Source organism: Agelaius tricolor, unplaced genomic scaffold, assembly GCF_023055355.1.
Source record: "Agelaius tricolor isolate 1412-34295 unplaced genomic scaffold, bAgeTri1.0.p SCAF_55, whole genome shotgun sequence".
NCBI lineage: Eukaryota > Metazoa > Chordata > Aves > Passeriformes > Icteridae > Agelaius > Agelaius tricolor.
This window is the reverse complement of record NW_027269315.1, coordinates 958,820-981,567: the sequence shown is the minus strand read 5'-3', so window position 1 is coordinate 981,567 and position 22,748 is coordinate 958,820. Positions and strand designations below refer to the sequence as shown.

The 22,748-nt window shown below is 55.3% G+C and overlaps 1 protein-coding gene across 1 annotated transcript; it reads right to left on the bottom strand.

Annotated features, from left to right (window-relative positions):
• Window positions 1-12,032: 12,032 nt before the first annotated feature.
• On the bottom strand, window positions 12,033-15,187 carry AQP5 (aquaporin 5). Its single transcript, XM_071456007.1, has 4 exons — window positions 14,645-15,187; window positions 13,244-13,405; window positions 12,930-13,013; window positions 12,033-12,218 (listed from the first exon to the last, which is right to left on the bottom strand). The coding sequence occupies exons 1-4, from the start codon at window positions 15,005-15,007 to the stop codon at window positions 12,033-12,035; spliced, it is 795 nt and encodes a 264-aa protein (XP_071312108.1). The 5' UTR covers window positions 15,008-15,187.
• Between the last annotated feature and the right edge of the window lie 7,561 nt (window positions 15,188-22,748).

Genomic DNA, 22,748 nt, shown 5'->3' with positions numbered 1-22,748 from the left:
GGTTCCACCTGGAACCTCCCCTGTGACGCCGAGGGCCTGGGTTTGCTCTCAGCATTTTTTGGGCTGGTTTTTTTCTGTTTTGCTTTGCAGGTGTTGAAGAGCCAAGGGAGGGGCCACTGCAGAGCGAAACTCTGTGTTCTCACCGGGTATTTTCGGTGAAGCCCTTTCTCTGAAGGGCTGGGGATTATTTCCTCTCCCCTTTGTGCCTGGCTTTTGGCAGGAAACATCTCGGAGTTGATGTCCCACAGGCTTGGTGCCAGGGAGGAGCAGTGGGGTGGGATGGGAAGCTGAGCTGGTGCCAAGAGTGGGACCTGATGGGTTGAGCTGTGAGGAGTCAAAACTTGGGCCCTCTCCAAAACCCAGCTCAGGCTGATCCCTGTGGTGGATCCCCATTTCTGATGGATTTATGACTCCTCTCACATTGCTGCTGACAAACTGGGTGAGGTCCCTCTTATCCCCAGCTGCCAGCACTCTTCTGTCCCCAGGCACCTTCCCTGAGCTCCCAATGTCCACGATCCCTGGGACACAGAGCCACTGGGGGCCAAGGACAGGCTTTGCCCATGGGAAACTTGGATGTGAGCCTGGAGAGCTGGAAGTGGTTTCCTCAGTGAGGGTTGGAGCAGAAACCAGTTTGAACCCATTGCTGGGCTGGGAGGTGGGTGAGAAAATGGGATTTGCAGGTGAAACTCTTCGGGGTGGAGCATGGGGCTCTCACCCCTGGGATTTGGACACCTGTGGGTCCCCAGCCATGGTGGCACCTCTGCTGGTGTCCCTGCTCCTCCTCATCACTGGGAGCTGCTCTTTGGGGTCACCTGGAGGTCAGGCTGGAGGCTCAGCCCTCTCACCTGGCTGAACTGGTGCATTGCACCTCTTCTGGCTGAACCTTGGTGGGTGGAGCAGGGCGTGGGACACACCTGGCTGAGCCCATGGTGCCTGAAACACCTGGGGTCTGAGCCCTCCTTGGCTGCTCCTTCTGGTCCCTGTTTCTCCCTGGTGGGTTCTCCTGCTCTCTGGAGCTCCTCAATGACCCCTGTTTCTCCCTGGTGGGTTCTCCTGCTCTCTGGAGCTCCTCAGTGACCCCTGCTTCTCCCTGGCCTTCCCTGGTCCTCCTGGGTGCCCCTCCTGCTCCCTGACCCTCCTGGGTGTTCCCAGCACCATTCCCTGCAGTGAAAGGTGGTTTCCATTTCCTTTATGGAGGAAAGACGTTTTTTGGGTACTCTCGGATGTTGTTGGGGAACCCCTGGGTGCTCTGAGCAGCCTCAGGCCCTCAGGGCCCAGCACCAGCGCTTGCTGGTTCATACTGGGACCCCACAGGAGCTGAACTGGGGCAGCTCTGGGCATCACCAGCTCTGAGCTCTGGTTTTGGGTCGCTGAGGGAGAGTTTGGAGGGCTTGGATGTTTTTGGGTGGCTGAGGGAGGGTTTGGGAGGATGTGGGATGGTTTTGGATGGCTGTTGATGGTTTGGGGAGGGTGTGGAATGTTTTTGGGTGGCTGTGGATGGTTTTGGGAGACTGTGGATGGTTTGGGGAGACTGTGGGGTGGTTTGGGGCGGGGCTGGGGTGCTTTTGGGTGGCTGTGGGATGGTTTGGGAAACAGAGGTTTTTGGGAAGTTATGGGATGGATTTGGGTGGCTGAGGGAGGATATGGGGAGGGTGTGGATGGTTTGGGGAGGCTGTGGAATGTTTTTGAGAGGTTATGGGATGGTTTTGGATGGCTGTGGGATGGTTTGGGGAGGCTGTGGGATGGTTTGGGGAGGCTGTGGTTGGTTTGGGAAACTGAGGTTTTTGGGAGCTTGTGGAGTGGTTTTGGGTGGCTGTGGGATGTTTTTAAGAGGCTGTGGGAGGGTTTGGGGAGGCTGTGGATGTTTTTAGGAGGTTATGGGATGGTTTTGGATGGCTGTGGGAGGATTTGGGGAGGGTGTGGATGGTGTGGGAAGGGTGTGGAATGTTTTTGGGTGTCTGTGGGGTGGTTTTGGGTGGCTGTGGATGGTTTGGGAAATGGAGGTTTTTAGGAGGTTATGGGATGGTTTGGGGAGGCTGTGAATGGTTTTGTAAAGTTATGGGATGGATTTGGGTGGCTGTGGGATGGTTTGGGGAGGCTGTGGATGTTTTTAGGAGGTTATGGGATGTTTTTGGGTGGCTGAGGGATGGTTTGGGGAGCTGTGGGATGGTTTTGGGTGGCTGTGGATGGTTTTAGGAGGTTATGGGATGGTTTTGGGTGGCAGAGGGATAGTTTGGGGAGCTGTGGGATGGTTTTGGGTGGCTGTGGATGGTTTTGGGTGGCTGTGGATGGTTTTAGGAGGTTATGGGATGGTTTTGGGTGGCTGTGGGATGGTTTGGGGAGGCTGTGGATGTTTTTAGGAGGTTGTGGGATGGTTTTGGATGTCTGTGGGATGGTTTGGGGTGGCTGAGGATGGTTTGGGGAGCTGTGAGATGTTTTTGGGTGGCTGTGGATGTTTTCAGGAGGTTATGGGATGGTTTTGGGTGGCTGAGGGATGGTTTGGGGAGCTGTGGGATGTTTTTGGGTGGCTGTGGATGGTTTGAGGAGGCTGTGGGATGGTTTGGGGAGGCTGTGGATGTTTTCAGGAGGTTATGGGATGGTTTTGGGTGGCTGAGGGAGGATTTGGGGAGGTTATGGGATGGTTTGGGGTGGCTGAGGGATGGTTTGAGGAGGCTGTGGATGTTTTTAGGAGGTTATGGGATGGTTTGGGTGGCTGAGGGATGGTATGGGGAGCTGTGAGATGTTTTTGGGTGGCTGTGGATGTTTTCAGGAGGTTATGGGATGGTTTTGGGTGGCAGAGGAATGGTTTGGGGAGCTGTGGGATGGCTTTGACCCTGCACCTGGGTGGTTACACACTGCAGCCTCACAACGGCTGATCTTGGGGCAGGGTGGGGTTAATTTCCCCTCTTTATCTGACACTGTAGTAGTTGCTGGTTTATCCTGGTTAAAGGTTTCTTTCTGCTAAATGTCCCTCTGGCTTTGAATGTGGAAAAACATCAGGGTTTTGTTTCCCTGACTCTTCTTCCTACCCATAATTCTGTGGAAATCTTAGACACCCTCCCGAGGCAACTTCCCCTCGCGCACGAGCCAAAAACCTTCAGTGGAGTCTGCAGCAAATGTGGCCAAGGTTTTAATCCCCCTCTCTTGCAGGCTTGGGGATGATCAAACAACCCAAATACTCCTAACTCTGAAAAAAAACCCCCTATTAGAGCCCTTTTTTGGCTGTTTGCAGTGCTTTTAGCCGGGCATCAATCACCAGTAACGGCTGATGAAACCTGATGGGGCCGTAAATCTGCCCTGCTTTGAATTCAAATGCAGCAATTAATCCCGGGGGGGTGTGGCTGCAATTAGATGACAAATTGTGCCTCCAGATTCACTTGCCTGCTTGGACAGCAGCCGCCCGTGTTTGCTCAGCCGCCGAGGCTTGGCTGCAGCTCCTGCTCTCCCCGGGGATGGGAATGGGCCCCAGGAGCTGCAGCTGCACCACGAGGACCCTTCAGCCTCAGCTCCTTCGCCTGGAGATGGGAAGTTTGGATCTTTGGCTGCCTTGGATTGTCTGAGCCCTCCTGTTCCCGAGGTGAATCATCCAGGCTGGGAGAAAACCTCCGAGAGCATCAGCAGCATTAACCAGGCCCCCAAGGGCCACATTCCTGTGGGTTTTGGACACTTCCAGGGGTGATGACTCCAGCTCTGCCCCAGTGCCAGGGCTGGACAACCTTACAGTGAGGAAATTTCCCAACCTAAACTTCCCCAGGCACTTTATTCTTGTCCCTGTTCCCTGGGAGCAGAGCCTGAGCCTGTCCTGGCTGTCCCCTCCTGTCAGGGGTTGTGCAGAGCCAGAAAGTCCCCCCTGAGCCTCCTTTTCTCCAGGCTGAGTCCCTCAGGTCCCTCAGGAGCTCCCCAGACCCTTCCCTGGTGCTCCAGCCCTTCCCCAGCCCCATTCCTGGCTCTAGACTCACTCCATCCCTTTGGGGTCTTTCTTCTGGCCCCAGCCTGAGCCCAGAGGTTCAGAGGTTTCAGATCTGGGCTGAATTTGCTCAGGGTGCAGGATTCATCCTGACCATCCTCAGACGTCAGGCAGGAGGATTTGGGAGCCCCAGCTGGGGCAGGAGCAGCCTCCACCGGAGACACCCCTGGCAGTGCCTGGTTTGGCCCCTTTGGGCTGGGTTTGAGACCAGAACTGGTCCTAAACAGCGCCAGCCTGAGCTGAAGGAGCCCAGTGCTGGATTTGCTGCTGGATCTCGCTCCTGCCCATCCCGGGATGGCTGATGCAGGGATGGTCTGGGGTCGTGCCCGGGCTGGGGGGTGTTCCCTGTCCTGGGGGGGCTCTGGTTAACTCTCAGGTTGATGGTTGTTAATGTGCAGGATTGTGACCGTGCTCACAGGGGTTTTCGGGTTTGGGAAGAGACGAGGATCTGACTCCATGTTTCAGAAAGCTTGATTTATTATTTTATGATATATATTACATTAAAACTACACTAAAAGAATAGAAGAAAAGGTTCTCATCAGAAAGCTGGGCTAAGAATAGAAAAGAATGAATAACAATGGCTCTGTCTCGGACCATCTGTCCAAGCCAGCTGGGCTGTGATTGGCCATTAATTAGAAACAACCACATGAGACCAATCCCAGATGCACCTGTTGCATTCCACAGCAGCAGATAACCATTGGTTACATTTTGTTCCTGGGTCCTCTCAGCTTCTCAGGAGGAAAAATCCTAGAAAAGGATTTTTCCTGAAAATATGTCTGCAACATAGGATGTCTCTGCTTCAGCCCACGTGGCTGAAGAACGAGTCTGGACTCTTCACTTTTCGGTCTTGAGGTTGTTTATTAATTCTTATCTATAAAATTTTCTTTCTGCCCAGCCGAGATCTGCGCAGCAGGGCAGCCACAGGAACTCTGACCGCCCCTGAGGTGGTGTTGTCCTTTTATACCAAAAACTACATATAACATATTGACACTTAATTCCCAATACCTGTCACCCATGTTAGACAGTGCACTTCTACTCTAAACCAATCCCAAAGTGCCAGCATCACAGCAGAAAATGGAGACCAAGAAGAAGAAGGAGAAGAAGGACAGGACATGCCCACATTCCTCCATCTTGCCTCCTGACCCCCCATTCTAAAAACCCCAAAATTCTACATTTTCACCCTGTGACAAATTCACTCTCATTCTACTCAAACTCTTGTGGCTTGTAACTCCTCACACAGAGCTGGGAATTGTTTCCAGCCCTTGGGGTGGTGTTAGTTTTTTATACTAAAAGCTGTGTGTACAATATTTACACTTCATTCCCAATACCTATCCCCTATGTTAGTGCACTTCTACTCTAAACCAATCCCAAAGTGCCAGCATCACAGCAGAAAATGGAGACCAAGAAGAAGAAGAAGAAGAAGAAAGGCTGGACACGCCCAAGTTCCTCCATCTTGTCCCCATAACCCCCACACCAAAAATCCTAAAATCTCCATTTTCACCCTGTGATCATTTTATTATTACACCATTCAAACCTCTGTGACTTTCAGGTCCTCATACAAAGGTGGCAACTTGCTCCAGGGGTCAAAATGAAACCCGCCGATGCTCTGGGCTGCGTGCCAGGGTCTCCGAGCCCCCTGGCAGCTCTGGACACCGGGAGGGATGTGCTGAGTTCTGACATTAACCACACCTTGTTCTGCTGCACCCAGGGCTCAGGGTGGCTGCTGCACAGGGCACTTCTCAGGTTCACTCTTGTTTCCATGGAAAGAAAGGAGCGCTTGGGGGCTGGATGGTGCAGGAGGGATGAGCAAAGCCCAGCACAGCTCTGCTGCTGCAGAGAGAGCCCAGCTCTGCTGAGCCCAGCTCTGCAGCTGAGCTCAAAATCCAAACACAATGTGGCAAAAATCCAGGGCAAAGCCGTGGAGATGCGAGCCCTGATGTCAGCAGTGGGATAAGGTTGTGTTTGCACACCCAACACGCTTTTATCCACTGATTAACTGTTCCTACAGGGCTCCTTTGCGAAACACACTGGCAGTTTCTGTTCCAAGAGATAAGAAAACAAGCTCAGTTTTATATCCCTTCCCCGTGAGGGGTGATAACAGAATGTCAGAATTCCTGTGGACTCTGATCTCCAAACGGGGGGCTCCTGGTGAGGAAACAATTGGCTGTTGGGATAAGTAGCTTAAAAAATAAGGAATTAAAATAAAAAGAATGGAGAAAGGGCTCATTTTCTTCGGCTGCATGGCAGGGAACCAACTGCCCTGTCCCCAGAGAAACCAGCTCCTGGGCAGGAGGGAAAAATCCCCACTGGTAAAAGCTGAAAGATTTGCTGGGGAAGAGGAATCGATTTATTTTTTTTCTTTCTGTCTTTTTTAGAAAAGGCTCATTGTGCTGGACATTTAAGTTTGTTTTCATCCCCATTTGTAATCCTGGCTGCACAAGAGGGCTTTATCCCAAGCTGCAGCTGCACCTTGCTTTGGGCACAGGAGCTCCCGTGGCCTTTGCCAAGCAGGATTAATGTCAAGTGGCAGAGCCGGGCCTGGATCCTGGAGGCCTCGTGCCAGGGGATTTATTTGGTTTATTTTGCGGGTTCATGGTGATTTTTCAGGGTTTTTTCTGCCATGGATCAGGTCCCAGTTCTCCTGAGTGGTTCTGTGCAGGGAGAGGGCCCTCGGGGTCTTGTCCTCCTTTTCCTGCCCATCCTGGGGCTGGATGGAGGCACTGAGCTTGGAGAGCTCCTGTTCTGGAGGAACTCAGCCCAAAGCCTGGCTGGAGCAGCTGGGGCAGCTCCAACACCTCAGCCCAGGGCTGCAGTTTAACAAAGCTGAGTTTAATCCCCTCCTTGCCTGCTGGGTTCTTGCTTTCTCCAGCCTGGGAAACCCTCTCAGCTCCAGAGCTGACCTTTCCCAACAAAGCCCCTTTGTCAGGCCAAGCTGAGGCCTGCAGGGCACCTTTATCTTCCCTTCTTATTACCCTTGATTTTTATTGATGCCATCCCCAGCAGCCCTCAGAGGAGCCGCCTGGACTTTGTTTGGAGGGTGATTAAGAACAAACAGATCTTGGAAAGCTGAGGCAAAACCTTGAGCAAGAGGAAACTTGGCAGCAGGAAGAGCCGCGCCGCCGGCAGCGCCAATGGAGTCCCCAGGGAGGAACCTCCATGTCCATGGGGTGCTGAGGCTGAGCTCTGGGAAGGGTGGGTGGAAACAACAGAGGGGTTTTCCCTCAGCTGGGCCGTTTTGGGGAGGGTTTTCCTGGCCTCCTCTCCTTTCCCCATGGCAATCCCAGCAGAGGGCAGCAGGAGTTGCCCTCGGCACCCTTGGCTCTCCCAGGGGCGCTGCTCCAGAGCACCCAGGGCAGGGGGACACCTGTCCCCTCCTGGTCCCTGCCTTGGGACACCTGCTAAAAACTCCCAGCTGTTCTGGCTTGAAGGCTGAAGGGGCTGAAGGAGTTGGAACTTATTAGAGTTGAGTTGGGACTTATAAAAATCGTTGGGATTTATTAAAGAAGCGTTTTTTGGGCTGTAGGAGTTGGGACATATTAAAGTTGGGAGTTATTAAAGAGGTTATTACTGGGGGGCTGTGGGAGGTGTTTAGTGGGAACAGAAGCACCTTTGGAGCTCCTCTTGCCCTTCCTGCTCTCTGGACATCTCTGGCCCTTTGCCTCCTCAATGTCCTGGGCATTTTTTGGGCAGCTCTCACCTTTCCATGAATTATGAACCCACTGGGGTCTCAGTGTACTGTGGGGACCAGGCAGGGCACTGGTGGCACTGGCAGCACTGGAGGGTGCCCAGCCTGACCCCCAAATCCCTGTGAACTGAGCCAGGGAGCCAAACACGAATTGCAGGAGGTGCTGCTCAGGCGGAGGCCACGTTCCTGGCCGGGGTGACAACAGGAAGGGTGGCTGCTGTCCCTTGGTGGCCTGGGAGCTGTTTCCTGGCTCCTAACGAGGGATCTCATGGCACAACAGGCTGGGCAGAGGCTGAGTAGGAGGAGGAAGGCTCTGGAGGAGGTGGGTGCTGGCACAGCCTGTGCCATGACTAATGCCAACACCCAGGCCGGGCTCTGCTCCTGGGGCACAGCTCACTCCTCTCTGGTGGCATTTCAACCCTGGGAATGCTCTGGAAATGCTCTGGAAATGTTCTGGAAATGTCAGTATTTGCAGGAATAAAGTTCCCTGGTGTGGAGCCTCGATCTCTGTTCTGGGTTCTGTTCTGTGTTCTTTATTCTGGGTTCTGTTCTGTATTCTGGGTTCTGTTCTGTGTTCTCAGTTCTCTCCTCTGGCTCAGCTCCTTCGTGGTGCTCCTGAGTTGCTCTCTGCTTGCTCAGGGCTCTCCAGAGCAGCCCTGGAATTCCTCCTGCAGCAGGGAGGTGCTCCCTGGGACTTCCCAGCTGGGATTCAAGCCCCTCTGTGATGCTTTTCTCCCTCTCTGGGATTTCCTGCATTGTTTTCTCCTCATCTTCCCAGCGAGCTGAGCTGAGCTGAGCTTCCAGGTGAAACCAGGCTCTGCTCTCCAGGACCTGAGGATTCAAGGGAAACGTTCAGGGATGCACAATAATTTGAGCTGGGAGCAGGGTGGAAGGGATGTGCCCCAGATGTGGAGCTCTGTCCCTGCTCCCTCCTGGACAGAGCTGGGCCTCACCCTCTGCAAGGAGCAAAAACAAAGAAGCTCCTGCATCCCACAGAAAAATCCTTAACTGAGCCATTTCCACTGAATTTTTCTTCTTCTCATGGCCCTGGTTCCTCCCCTGTCCAGAAAACTTGGGGTTCAGGGAATTTAAATTATCTGGTGGAGATCTTCATTAATTAGACTTAAATAGACCTGAAATCCCTTTGATGTATTAAAAATGTGAAGTTTCCAGACTGCTGCAACCTGTGAAAATCCTGGGCTTGTCTCCCTCCAGGCAAAAAAAAAATCCAGTTTTTAAAGTTGAGCAGTGATTACCTGAGGATGGAAAAGGTACTCAGGAGTGAGGAATTACCTGTGAAATCTTCTTAGAGCAGAGCAGCTGCTTGTGGGCACGTCCAGGGAATAACCCTTAATTAGAGCAAAACCACCCAGGAATGGTAATGAGGTGCCTTTGGAGTGGTTTCACCTGGTGAGAAACATTTAAATTAGGGTAAGATAAGCTGGTAATAAAGTGTAACTCACCTTTTTATACCCCAAACGATGGTGGAGAGGTGTGGAATGGAATGGAACGGAATGGAAATGAAACTCCTGTTTTAGGGAGAAGCAGGAAAACCAGCACAGTGCTGCAGGTAGGTCAGTGTGAACATGCAGGTTTGTACCTGGCCTTGCTGTTTCTGCTGAAATAAAGGTGAATTTTTCCATGAAAAGCCAATTTCTGCTCAGGGAGTGAGTGGGGCACTGCTGTCTCCCAGCCTTCCAATCTAATTAAAAATGAGTCTGAAGGAGCTGGAATGTTGGAGAAGTAGTAATAATAAATTCTCCATTGGTTTTCAAGTGCTGCTGTTCCCATTCCTGGACAGGTGAGGACAGGTGGGAGGCCCTCAGTCCTTTCCCAACCCTGCCCTGGGCCCTGCCCTGGCCAGGTGAGGTCACAGGGTTTGCTGGATGCCAAAATTGAGTCTGGATTGAATTCACCTCCCTGCCCGGATCAAATCCTCAGGGCCCAGGGGAGCTGGGGGGGAAGGAGCTCTGGGCTGTGCTCCTGAGGGGTCCTGCTGGGCTCAGCTGCTCCTGCCCTGCTCTGGGGTGCCACTGACCCCAAATCCCCCCGGCAGCGCCCGAGCTGGGCTCAGGGCTGGGCCCTGGGTGCTTTTAGTGCTGACACAGAGCTGGAGCTGCAGGAGCCTCTGATTCATCCCGGGAGGGCTCACACCCAAGCCGAGCTCCTTCCCCTGCTGTTGATCACCTGGAGGGACTGGGGGGGCTGGGCACACCTGGGGGGAGCTGTGGTGGTCCCCAGTTCCCACTGGGGCTCCCCCATCCCTGCTGTGCTGTGGGGATGGATGGGGTTCAGAGCTCCAGAACCAGGGGGATGGCCAAGATTCCCAGTTTGGGGGGGCTGAATGCACCCTTTGGGTGCATCCCCGGGTCCTGGGGTGCAGGGGAAGCACACTGGGGGGCTGCAGGTTTTGGGGGGGCTGCCCTGCCCCAGCCCCTGAGAGGGGATCTCTGGGATCTGCTTTAATCTCCCCAGGGCCAGTGTTCTTCTCATCCCCCACGGGAAGGTGGCCGAATATCCCTCAAAAGGGGAAACTGAGGTGTGGGGGATCCTCAGCCCATCCCTGAGGACACCTGGGGGGTTGCAGGGTTTAATTTCCTGCCCTGCTGCTGACCCAAAGGGCTCTTCTACCTCCCTTCCTCCTCCTGCTTGTCCCCAACCCCTTCTTGGGACAGCTGGGGGAGTGACAGTGCTGTCCCCAGGCTCAGCCAGGACTGCAGGTCCAGGAGTGCCAAAATCCAGGTGGGGCTGCCCATCCTCCCCGGCCAGGGCTGCAGGAGCCTCCGGCTGGGATGGAGCTGAACCTGGGATGGGGGAGTGCCCAGGGCAGAGCCTCCCGCTCCGGCTGGGATGGAGCTGAACCTGGGATGGGGGAGTGCCCAGGGCAGAGCCTCCCGCTCCGGGTGGGATGGAGCTGAACCCGGGACGGGGGAGAGCCCAGGGCAGAGCCTCCCGCTCCGGCTGGGATGGAGCTGAACCTGGGATGGGGGAGTGCCCAGGGCAGAGCCTCCTCCCACTTGGGGGGGTCCGTGGGGGGAACCTCCCCTGGGCAGCAGGAGGAGGGGCTGGAGCTGGGGAGGGGGCTGGGGTGGGTGTCCCTGTCCCGGTGTTCCTGTGCCACTGTCCAGGTGTCCCTGGGATGCTGGGACAGGGATGCTAGGACAGGCACAGAAGTCGTAGTGTCCCTGTCCCAGTGTCCCCTGTGCTGGTGCTCCTGTGCCTATCCTAGTGTCCCTGTCCTGCTGTCCCTGTTCCTGTCCTGGTGTCCCAGTGCCAGTGTCCCTGTCCTGGTGTCCCTGTGCCTGTCCTGGTGTCCCTGTGCCGGGAGCTGCTCTGGCAGAGGGTTGTGGTAGAACTGGAAGAGCAGGGCCAGAGCAGAAGGTCAGGTGAAGGTGTGGGTTTGGCACAGCTGAGGGGCTGGGGAGTTGTGGGTCACTTTTTGAGGGCACCCACGGAGCCGTCTGGGAGAACTGGTACAGCTGGAGTCAAACCGGCCGTGTGGGAAGGGTTGGAAGCACTGCAAGGATGCTCTGCTCCTTCCAGCCCTGGATGGACTGCAGCTGTCCTGCCCTGCAAGGATTGTTCCTGCTCCTGCCCTGCAAGGATGCTCCTGCTCCTTCCAGCCTCAGATGGACTCGCAGCTGCCCTGCACCTTCCCCACTCCAGCACAGGCACCCACTCATCCTTCCCAGGATTCAGGTTTTCCCCTCCCAACCCAGCAGCTCCCACAGGATCCAGGGTTTGAGCCTTGCTATTTCTCTGACCCTTTGGGATGAGTTTGTGTCCAGCTCAATCCATTCTTCCCTCTAAACTTTGAGACTTGAGCTGATTTGCACCCAGGAATTTTTTTTTTTTAACTTTCCTTTATTTGCAATAAATAATAAACTATAATACAAAGGTCTCAACACAGAATCCAAAATGTCTTGTTCTTTTGGGAATAAAAAGGACTCCCAGCACCAGGAAAGGTGAAAGAGCATCTACGAGCAGCCCCTGGGCTGGGGGTATCTGCACCCCCCTGCCCTAAGCAGTTGTTCCCCTTCCCCCAGGTGTTCCCATCCCTGGGCCAGGTGAGGTCCTGCAGGTGCCCCGGTGTGGGGCGTGGGGCCCTGCCAGGGAGCAGAGCTGGAGCCGAGGGTGCCAGGGCCTGGCTGAGGGGCTTTGTGGCTGTGGGGAAGCTGGAGAAGTTCTAGAGCTGATGCAGGGGTTCTTTACACACACAGAGAGCCCCCGGCCTTCCGGCACCCCCGGGGGCCGGGATGGGAAGGTTTGGATGAAGAGTCAGCAGCTGCAGCTGGGTGTGGTGGTGGCCTGGCGTGGGGCACACACGAGCCCATGGGTGGGCCTTCCTCCCCTCCCTCAGCCTTGCTTTGCCAGCTGCTCCTACGGTGGGGTCAGCTCCATGGACTTCTTCCTCTCCTCCCGCTGCTCCTCCCACTCCTCCTCAGACTCGTAGGTGCCCTTGATGATGGCCACCCTGTCAGACATGTTCATGCAGTAGGGGACCAGGATGTAGAAGTAGAGCAGGGAGGCCAAGCAAGCCCCAAGGATGGGCCCAACCCAGAACACCTGGAAAGCAACAGGGACGTGGTGAGAGCAGCTCCTGGGGCTGCTGCTCCAGCTCTGCTCATGGCACCTCCATCCATCCATCCATCCATCCATCCCTCCATCCATCTCTGTCCATCCATCCACCCATCCATCCATCCCTATCTATCATCCATCCACCCATCCCTGCTCCACATCTCCTGCCATGCAGAGAGGAAAATACCTGTCCCAGACACTTCCTGGGATGAAACCCCCCCAGCCTGTGCTCACTGAGGGCCAAACCTGCTCTGTAAGTCTGGGGCTGAGCTTGCAGGAAGTGCTGGGTGAGAGGAAAGGCCAAGCTGGGCTCTTCCATGGGCTTCCTTCCCCTCAGATGATGCACCAGTGGTGCTCAGAGGGCACCACAGATGATTTCCATGCCTGGAAGTGTCCAAGGCTGGGTTGGATGGGGCTTGGAGCATCCTGGGCTGGTGGAAGGTGTCCCTGCCCATGGCACGGGGTGGGACTGGATGAGATTTTAGGCTGTTCCCACCCAGCCTACCCTGGGAGGGGTTCATTTCTGTCCCCTGGCTGGCTCTGTGCCCAGGCATTAACTGTTCCTGAGGGGGCAAAACCTCCCTCCTTCTCCAGCCCCTTTTAACCCTTCCTGCCTGGGGTGGGCTCTGAAACCCCCACCCCTGCCCTGTCCCCAAGTGGCCACCACCTGTCCCTGTCCCCAGTGCCACCAACACCCACCCAGTGCGCGGGGCTGAACCTCCTGGTGACAACGGCGGGCCCGAAGGAGCGTGCAGGATTCATGGAGCAGCCGGTGAAGTAAATCTGGCGGTGTGGAAAGAACCCTGGGTTAAGGAGCAGATCAGAGCCACCCTTTGGGAGCAGGGACTGAGGTGTCCCCTGACGGTGTCTCTGTTCCAGAGAGCTGGAGATGACCCCTCATGAGCAAAGACCCCAAAGTCTCCTGTGTTTGCTCCTCCAGAGCAGCTCCCTCAGGACCAACTGCTCGAGGGCATTTTGGGAAGCTCTGTGCTCGCAGGACCCCCCTGACTCACCCCCACCAGGTGGCCCACGGTGACAGAGAGGCCGATGGACAGCGCGGGGGAGCCGACGCCGCTGCGCCGGTTGTCTGTGGATGCGAAGATGCAGGCGGCCAGCTGGAAGGTGAGGATGATCTCCACCACCAGGGCCTGGCCTGGGGTTATGTTGTTGTTGAGCTGGAACCACGAGAGTGACAATAATTAACCCTCCCAGGGCTTAGCACCACCAGGAGGGCTCCTGGGTGCTTTGTTGGGAGGTTTGGGAGGGTGAAGTTGGAGGAGAAACCCCCAGGGCCCCTGCCCAGTCCCTGCTTTAGCTCCCTGCTCCTTCTCTGAAAGGAAAGAAATGATCTTTCTTTCTTTGCAAATCTCCAAGATCTCTCTCTCCCCCTTCCCTGGGCTCTCCACATCTCCACTTCCCTGTCTCCACAACACTGCGTTGCTTTGCCACCAAATCCCTTTTCCCTGCATTTCTTTGATCCTTGCAGGCTGTTTTCATCCTGCACTTTGTGGAGCACCTGCCCAGGAGGATGAGGAGCAGCTGGAATAGGATGGAGGGAGAGGGTTGGGATGAAGGTCGTGGCCTGGGATGGGCTGTTCTGTCTCAGTGATTCTGCACAAAACCCTGGGGACTCTCAGGGGAACTCGACCCCTCTGGACATGGGAAAGACAAAGTAACCCAACCCATCACAGCTCATTTTTTATCTAAAACTGGCTTGTTTGCGATGTGGAACCTGTGGAATGAGAGGCATTGGAGCTCCTCATCCCAGTGAACGTCTGTGCTGCCCCCAGGCCTGTCCGTGGTTGGAGCAGCAGCCCCACCGCTCTCATTGCAGATGTTCTCCAGCACTGCCCCGAGGGTTTCAGGCCGTGCTTCATTCCTGCTTATCTCAGAGGGTTCTGCTGTTCCCCCTCCTCCCCTGGGAGCAGCCCCCACTGCTCAGGGCCCCTCGACACCGTCCTGCCCTCGCTCCTTCTCCAGCTCCTGCCCACCATTCTCCCCACCCGTCTCCGTTCCCGGCTCCCCCAGGGCTGTGGCTCCAGTGGGCTCCTGCTCCCCCTGCCCATACTGGTCTGACTGGGCTCTGCTCCCTCCCTTCCCCCTGCTGCTGGCACAGCTCCTGTCCCGCGCTAATCTCCAGGTGGAGAGGCTGCACTCAGGAATATCTCAATGGTGCGGGTGACTCACGGGGCCCTCAGGACAGAGGAAGCCCTCATTACAGGAGGGAAAAACATCCCACTCATCACTCGCACAATAAAGCCGTCATGTCTGAGCTCGGCTCCGCTCCCGTCCCATTCCCAGCCCGCCGTGTGTGCGGGACAGAGCGCTGAGGATCCATCCCCACAGATTCTCCTCCCCGTGCCAGTGCCGAGGGGAAGGCGAGGGAAGAGGGGAGATCCTGGGCAGGGACTCACCGCGTTGATGGCCAGGTTGCCGCGGGTGTTGGCGGGGGTGACACCGTAGAGGATCCCGGCGCCGGCGATGGCCCCGACCAGCTGGGCCACCACATAGAGCAGCGTGCGGAGCAGGGAGATCTGGTTGCCCACGAAGAAGGCAATGGTCACGGCGGGGTTGATGTGGGCGCCGCTGATGTGGCCGAAGGCCTGCACCAAGGTGCCGATGGCCAGCCCGAAGGCCAGCGCGATCTGCAGGATGCTGGGCAGCGCCGACGGCCACTTCAGCGCCGAGCCCAGCCCGATGAAGACGAAGATGAGTGTGCAGAGGAACTCCACAAAGACGGCTCGAGCAAAGGCCAGGGTTAGTATTTCCTTCTTCATGGTGGGAGCAGGTGGAGGGCAGCCAGGGAGGAAGAAAGTTTAGGATTGCTCTGTGTCCGGGCTCTGGTGTGTGCAGCCGGGTGTAGGGCCATACCTATCTATATATGCAAGAGCAGCAGGAGCTGTGTTACAGGGTGGTGGGTGGAGCCAGGGGATTAGCCAGTCCTCCCAAATTACCATGTGAACCTGCAAAAGTTTCCACCTGAAAACGTCTTTGGAGCCTCTTGGTGAACCTGTGACTCAGATATTGGTGGTATTTCTCTCCTTTCCCTCTGCAAACAAAGAGCCCCTATAGGGTGTCTCTGTGGTCGTTGAATAACGAGGTTGCATAACAAGGCTGAGCTCCCTCCTCTGCTTTTGGCTTTTACTGCCTCTTGCCAGGCCCTGGGTGTTTCACTAGCACAGGTGTAGTTAATATTTGCTCCCTCCCTCCCTCCCTTCCCTGTGCTTGCACACTCCTCCTGTTGGAAAACCCTTGTTGGGCTGGAGGAGCTCTGCTGGGGCTGGGCTCCAGTGCGTTCGATTTCCATGGAACCTTGAAATGGAAAATCAAACACCTGGAACTTCTCCCAGGCTGTGAAGAGAGCTCAGCTCAAGCAAACAAGTGGTTTGCGGTTGTCCAGGGTGCAGGGGAGGGTTTGAGGGAAGCTTTGTCCGTCTGGGGAGCTGTAGATGAGCCGGAGCTTCCTTGAGGTGCGTGGATGGAGAAATGGCATGGAGAGGGCTCCTGGTGCAGAGCCTGGCTGGGAACCTCTGCTCCCTGCCCTTTCTGCTGCTCCTTCCAGAGCACTGGAACAAGTGCTGGAACTGGGACGTGCAGCTGGGAACGGTGTCTCCTCCCCTGTCTCCCTGCGCCCTTTCCTTTTCTTTCTGCCTTTCCAGCTCTTGCTCAACGAGCAATGATTTTGCTCCTGGGAATGCCAGCACCAAGCCACAGGCTCTGCATGGACACAGGCTGTGTTTACACATCTCCTTTCATGTTCCTGGGGCGCTGCCCTCCATCCCAAACCCATCCTTTGGCAGATGCTTGGCTGGCAGGTAGGGGCAGGGGAGGCTCTCGGGGCTGTGCCCATGGAGCTGGTGGGGACAGAGGTTTTGGGGCGGAAAAGGTCTTGGGTGACACTTAACAAAGAATTCTTGGTTCTCTCGTAGCCCTCGCAGCCTTGTGCCAGGATATTTTTTTTAGCTGGGTTTGGGTGCCAGATCTGCTGTCCTTTCTTGGTTGATTCGCTTTTCCTCTCCCAAATGATGCCCAGGCTGGTTTTATCCCTGGCTGCCAGGTCCCTCTGCAGGGGCAGCCACGCTGCAACACTCAGGGAGCAAAGCTCTGCATTGGTAAAAATTGTAAACCAATTGGATATTGGTAAAATCCTCCCTAAATCCAAATAGTTTAACACTGCTGCCTTCTGAGGAGGCTGTCAGGCCTGGGGGGGGGGGGGGGGGGGGTCAAACACCTGGAGGATTCCTGTCCAGAGCAAGGAGAGGGAAATTCTTGTCCAGGACTGGAAATAAATGAGCTTTTCTCTTTCTTTGTACCCAAAATCCTGAGCAAAACAGACCTGGTGGGCCTCAAGGGACTGAGGATCTGTTACAGCCTTAATTCCTGATAATGGTTTTCTCCTGGATCTGCTGATCCCGGGGCTGATTGCAGAGTCAAAGCCCAGATCTGTTATCCTCGAAACACCTGGTCCGTTGGCGTGTTTTGGTGAAAGTTTTGCAAGCTGGTATTTCAAGACACCCTGGCTGGATTCCAGGGTGGTAATTACTTGCCACTTCCCTTCAGCCCTGTCTGTGGCTTCAGCAGGATAAAATGCTCCCTGTTCCCATCCTTCAAACCCTTCCTCGATGTCCCCATCCCTTGGGGGCAGCTGCATTTTGCTGTCGGCTCCTCCAGCACGCTCCTCACTTTGGCTGAAAAGCCAAAAATGCTCTTCCAGCCTCCCAAGCGTGGATAACAACAAGCAAAATCCTGCAGCTGACTAGGAGATCTAATCAAATAGGGTTGGGAATGACAGGGAAAACTTCCAGAAAGCACCACGCAAAGCCTCTGCTCCCGAGGCTCTTGGGGAACCTTTTCTCACCAGGAGGAAGATTATGAGGGATGTTAAAATTAGGGCTCGTTTGTGTCCTTTTTTGTCTAGAGGCATTATTAGTTGTTTTGTAACTAGGTTGATAAACCATAGTTGGAGGGTTGAGAGCTGGTTAGTGATTCATCGATTATCTAGGAACGGTGGTAGGAGAGCTGAGAATGTCATTGAGATGAGGATTAGTGGGATTCCTAGGAAGGATGGGCTTGAGAACTGGTCAAAGAAGGTTAAGTTCATGGTCAGGTTCAGGGGGTAGTGCTTGGAGCCATGGGTGGCTTGCTAGAGGGGGGATTTATTGATATGAATGACAGAAGTTTGGGTAACTAAAGAGAAAGTGAGTCATGAAGGGAGCATGATAAAAAATCAGGGGCTGGGGTTTAGTTGAGGCATACCATTAAGGAGGGGGGGGAAGCCCTCTTTCTTTAGTTTAAAAGGCCAATGCTGGTTCACAGCTTCTTAATGATTAGGATGATATTAGAGAGGATCAGCTTTCGGAGTTAGCGAGGGCATTCCTGCTTGGCTCCCCCGATGCCAGCCCTGGCATTTGGAAGGCTCCCCGTCCTCTCCGTGGCTCCGTGCCACCCGAGGAGCTTGGCTGAGCTGGAAGTGCTTTGATGTGTCAGGTTTAATGGGATTGGGCAAGGTGTGCAGGCCTGGGGCAGGCGGTGCTGACAGACGGACACCCACGTGCAGGGGTCACACACGCCTTGCCCGCCCGCCCTGCAGGGACAGCACGGGAGGCTTTGGGCAACAGGGGCAGGTTTGGCTGCCTCCTTCATCCTCCTCATCCTCCTCATCCTCCTCATTCTCCTCATTCTCCTCCTCCTCATTCTCCTCATCCTCCTCATCCTTCTCCTCCTCGTCCTCCTCATCCTCATCCTCATCCTTCTCATCCTCCTCCTCCTCGCTGGTATCGGCAGACAAACAACACAACCAAAACCTGCCCCAGTTTCTCAGGAGAGGGACCCCAAAGCGGGGAGGGGGTGGGAGGGAGGCAGCTGCTGCCTCATCCTCACCCGGGGCTGCCTCGCCCAGGGAGGCTGTGTGTCATTGGGGCCACCCTGTGCCACCCCTGGCAGTCCCTGCTGTCACCCTGCTCGTGGTCAGAGCCTGTGTGGGGCTGTTGTTAGTTTGCTGTTGTTAGTTTGTTGTTGTTAATTTGCTGTTGTTAGTTAGTTGTTGTTAATTTGCTGCTGTTAATTTGCTGCTGTTAATTTGCATTTCTTCGCTTTTTCTGGTGAGTTCAGCTCCGTGCTGCACCTCGGGGCCTGGCAGAGGCTGCTCCAAATTCAGGTTACAAACACTGCTGAGCCAGGCTTTGGGATTTCCCCCTCACCTGGCTCCGTACCTCAGCCAAGAACCTTAGAACTGGCCCAGTAATGGAGGCAGGAACAACAACAGTGACAGGATGTCCTGAACAGGAGACGCCAACTCTGCTGGAACTGGGATCAGAAACACAATTAATTGAGCTGGAAAAGACTTCTGAGATCTTCAAGTCCAACCCATGACCTAAAGTCATGAGCTGGGATGGGATGGCCCAAAGATCTTAGCTGGGATGACATCAGAAGAGAAAGTTTGGTTCAGTTTTTCGAGAGAAAAGGTGTTTCTTGCTGGCTCAGCTCCAGCATTTTGCAATGAGGCATTGATAAGGAAAAACTGAAATATCACAGAGCAGAAGCAGCAAACTTTGCCCTCGTGATCCTCAGTTCGAGGGCTGCAGGGAAGGCTTTGCTGCTGCTTTGGGATGCCCCTGTGCAGGTGTTTCAGGTGGGGATTTCAAGGATCCCTCTTATCTGACCCCCATCTGCTGCCCTCTCTTTGAAGCTGAGTGATGACACCGATGACACTGCTGCCCTGGGGCTGGCGGCATTTCCACTTTCTCCTGCCCTGCAGCAACGAGGCTTTGGCTTCCTTCAGTGCTGGCTTCAGAGCCACAGCTGTGACACCGAGCTCTGGGCTGTGACACCGAGCTCTGGGCTGTGACACTGAGCTTTGGGACAGTGACACTGAGTTTGGGACAGTGACACTGAGCTCTGGGCTGTGACACTGAGCTCTGGGCTGTGACCCTGAGCTTTGGGGCTGTGACACTGAGCTCTGGGCTGTGACACTGAGCTTTGGGACAGTGACACTGAGCTTTGGGGCTGACACTGAGCTCTGGGGTGTGACACTGAGCTCTGGGGCTGTGACACTGAGCTTTGGGGCTGACACTGAGCTCTGGGCTGTGACACTGAGCTTTGGGGCTGTGACACTGAGCTTTGGGGCTGACACTGAGCTCTGGGCTGTGACACTGAGCTTTGGGACTGTGACACTGAGCTTTGGGACTGTGACACTGAGCTTTGGGGCTGTGACACTGAGCTTTGGGACTGTGACACTGAGTTTGGGACAGTGACACTGAGCTTTGGGGCTGTGACACTGAGCTTTGGGACTGTGACACTGAGCTTTGGGGCTGTGACACTGAGCTCTGGGCTGTGACACTGAGCTTTGGGGTGTGACACTGAGCTTTGGGACAGTGACACTGAGCTCTGGGGTGTGACACTGAGCTTTGGGACTGTGACACTGAGCTTTGGGGCTGACACTGAGCTCTGGGCTGTGACACTGAGCTCTGGGGTGTGACACTGAGCTCTGGGACTGTGACACTGAGCTTTGGGGCTGACACGGAGCTCTGGGCTGTGACACTGAGCTCTGGGACTGTGACACTGAGCTTTGGGGCTGTGACACTGAGTTTGGGACAGTGACACTGAGCTCTGGGCTGTGACACTGAGCTTTGGGGCTGACACTGAGCTTTGGGGCTGTGACACCGAGCTCTGGGGCTGTGACACTGAGCTCTGGGGCTGTGACACTGAGTTTGGGGATGTGACACTGAGTTTGGGGATGTGACACTGAGTTTGGGACAGTGACACTGAGCTCTGGGACTGTGACACCGAGCTCTGGGGCTGTGACACTGAGTTTGGGGCTGTGACACCACTGGCCTGGGGCTGTGACACTGAGCTTTGGGGCTGTGACACTGAGCTCTGGGGCTGTGACACCGAGCTCTGGGGCTGTGACACTGAGCTTTGGGACAGTGACACTGAGCTTTGGGACTGTGACACTGAGTTTGGGACAGTGACACTGAGCTTTGGGACTGTGACACTGAGTTTGGGACAGTGACACTGAGCTTTGGGGCTGTGACACTGAGCTCTGGGCTGTGACACTGAGCTCTGGGGCTGTGACACTGAGCTCTGGGGCTGTCCCCATGTCCCCTGTGGCTGTGACACTGAGCTTTGGGGCTGTGACACTGAGCTCCGGGGCTGTCCCCATGTCCCCTGTGGCTGTGACACTGAGCTCCGGGGCTGTCCCCATGTCCCCTGTGCTGTCCCTGCTGCTGCAGCCCCCCGTGGCTGCTGGGGGTGACAGTCACCTGCCAACCCTGGATGCCACCTGGACGCTCTTTAATGCTGACTGCTGACAAAGCTTAATGACAGCTCTGCTCTGCTCTTTGCTCAGTAATTCCTGCTGGTCAGGGCTGCTCTGCCCCCTCAGGAGTTCATTTGCACTGAAACCACCGTTAATTGTCCCATGGGATAATGAGTGTCAGGGAAAGCAAAGCCAGGCTGGAAAACCAAACCACACAGTGGGAAAGGTGGGATGAACCCTCCTGATGTTCAGGTCCAGCCCTTTCCAGCAAAGCCACCAGCACCAGGGACATCCCAAGGCCCCCTTCTGCTCACTTGGAACTCTTTTGGGCCATTTGTTGTGTCCTCAGGATTCTGAGTTGGGGGCAGTGGTGTTTTTCCTCTGGAAAGGTCTTTGCTGTGGAAATGTCTTCACCTGTGCAGCCCTTCCTTGGTTTCCAAGGAGCACAGCCTGGAACAAATGGGAAGGATGTGGGGAGGGAGATGTCCCTGGGAAGGTGATTTCCCCCTCCCCTTGGCACTGCCATCCCACCTGGGCTGGAGGAGCTTCACCAAGGCACAGGGCCCTGAAATCACAACCAGGCTCTGAATCACCTGAAAAACACCAAAAATAAATTGATGACTTCTGATAATCATTGCAGGAATCTGGAAACTCCTAAAAACACTCTGGGGGTGAGAGCTGGACAGGACCCAGAGCTCCCTGAGCCTGGGCTGAGCCTCCAGAGAGGGGTTCTGCCCCTGTGCCCAGGTGAGACCCCACCTGCAGAGCTGCCCAGGTGAGACCCCACCTGCAGAGCTGCTCAGGTGAGACCCCACCTGCAGAGCTGCCCAGGTGAGTGCCCACCTGCAGAGCTGCTCAGGTGAGACCCCACCTACAGAGCTGCCAAGGTGAGACCCCACCTGCAGAGCTGCTCAGGTGAGACCCCACCTGCAGAGCTGCTCAGGTGAGACCCCACCTACAGAGCTGCCAAGGTGAGACCCCACCTGCAGAGCTGCCCAGGTGAGTGCCCACCTGCAGAGCTGCCTGGGTGAGTGCCCACCTGCAGAGCTGCCCAGGTGAGTGCCCACCTACAGAGCTGCCCAGGTGAGTGCCCACCTGCAGAGCTGCTCAGGTGAGACCCCACCTACAGAGCTGCTCAGGTGAGACCCCACCTGCAGAGCTGCCCAGGTGAGACCCCACCTGCAGAGCTGCTCAGGTGAGTGCCCACCTGCAGAGCTGCCCAGGTGAGTGCCCACCTGCAGAGCTGCTCAGGTGAGACCCCACCTACAGAGCTGCCCAGGTGAGTGCCCACCTACAGAGCTGCCCAGGTGAGTGCCCACCTGCAGAGCTGCTCAGGTGAGACCCCACCTGCAGAGCTGCCCAGGTGAGTGCCCACCTACAGAGCTGCCCAGGTGAGTGCCCACCTGCAGAGCTGCCCAGGTGAGACCCCACCTGCAGAGCTGCCCAGGTGAGTGCCCACCTGCAGAGCTGCCCAGGTGAGACCCCACCTGCAGAGCTGCTCCAGCCCTGGGCCCAGCACAGGGAGGAGCTGGAGCTGCTGGAGAGAGCCCAGAGGAGGCTGCAGGATGAGCTGAGGGATGGAGCTGCTCTGCTGGGAGGAAAGGCTGGGAGAGCTGGGGTTATCTAGCCCGGAGAAGGGATGGCTCTGGGGTGGCCTGTCAGTATTTGATCCCTGTGCTCGAATTCAGGGGCTAAAAGGGAATTTAAAGCACTTCATGGGAAAGAGGAGAGCCATTATCAGACATTAAACCTCAGGCTCAGGCCCCATGAGACTTAAACATTGTCAGGGTAAATAATAAATGAAATGCTTCAATCTGGAGAAGAGATATTGAATGCACCAACATTAATTTAAATAAATAACTGAGTTCAGCTGTGGCTTTTTCCACAGCAGAGCATGCCCAGGGTGACTTCTGGAAAAGTCTGCTGGGATTTTCCTGCACACATAGATGGATTAATTTTCCTTTAAAAGGCATCAAAACCCTCATATGACTTTTAAAAGTGAGCATTTGATAACAGAAATACAATTTGACACTGGAATTGATTTAAAACATTATTTTATTGCCATTGCTGAGAACAGAGGGAATTTTTGAGAAGTCTCTTCTGAGCTAAAATTCAAATTCACCATCAAGGAGCAAAGGGAAGCAGAGTCCCTGGTTTTGGGTGGATCACACCAGGGCTGGAAGCGCTGCCTTGGCAAAGCCCTCTGGGGGTGTTTGCATGGATTGGCTGTGGGTAAACACCAGGTCTGGGCCAGATCAAAG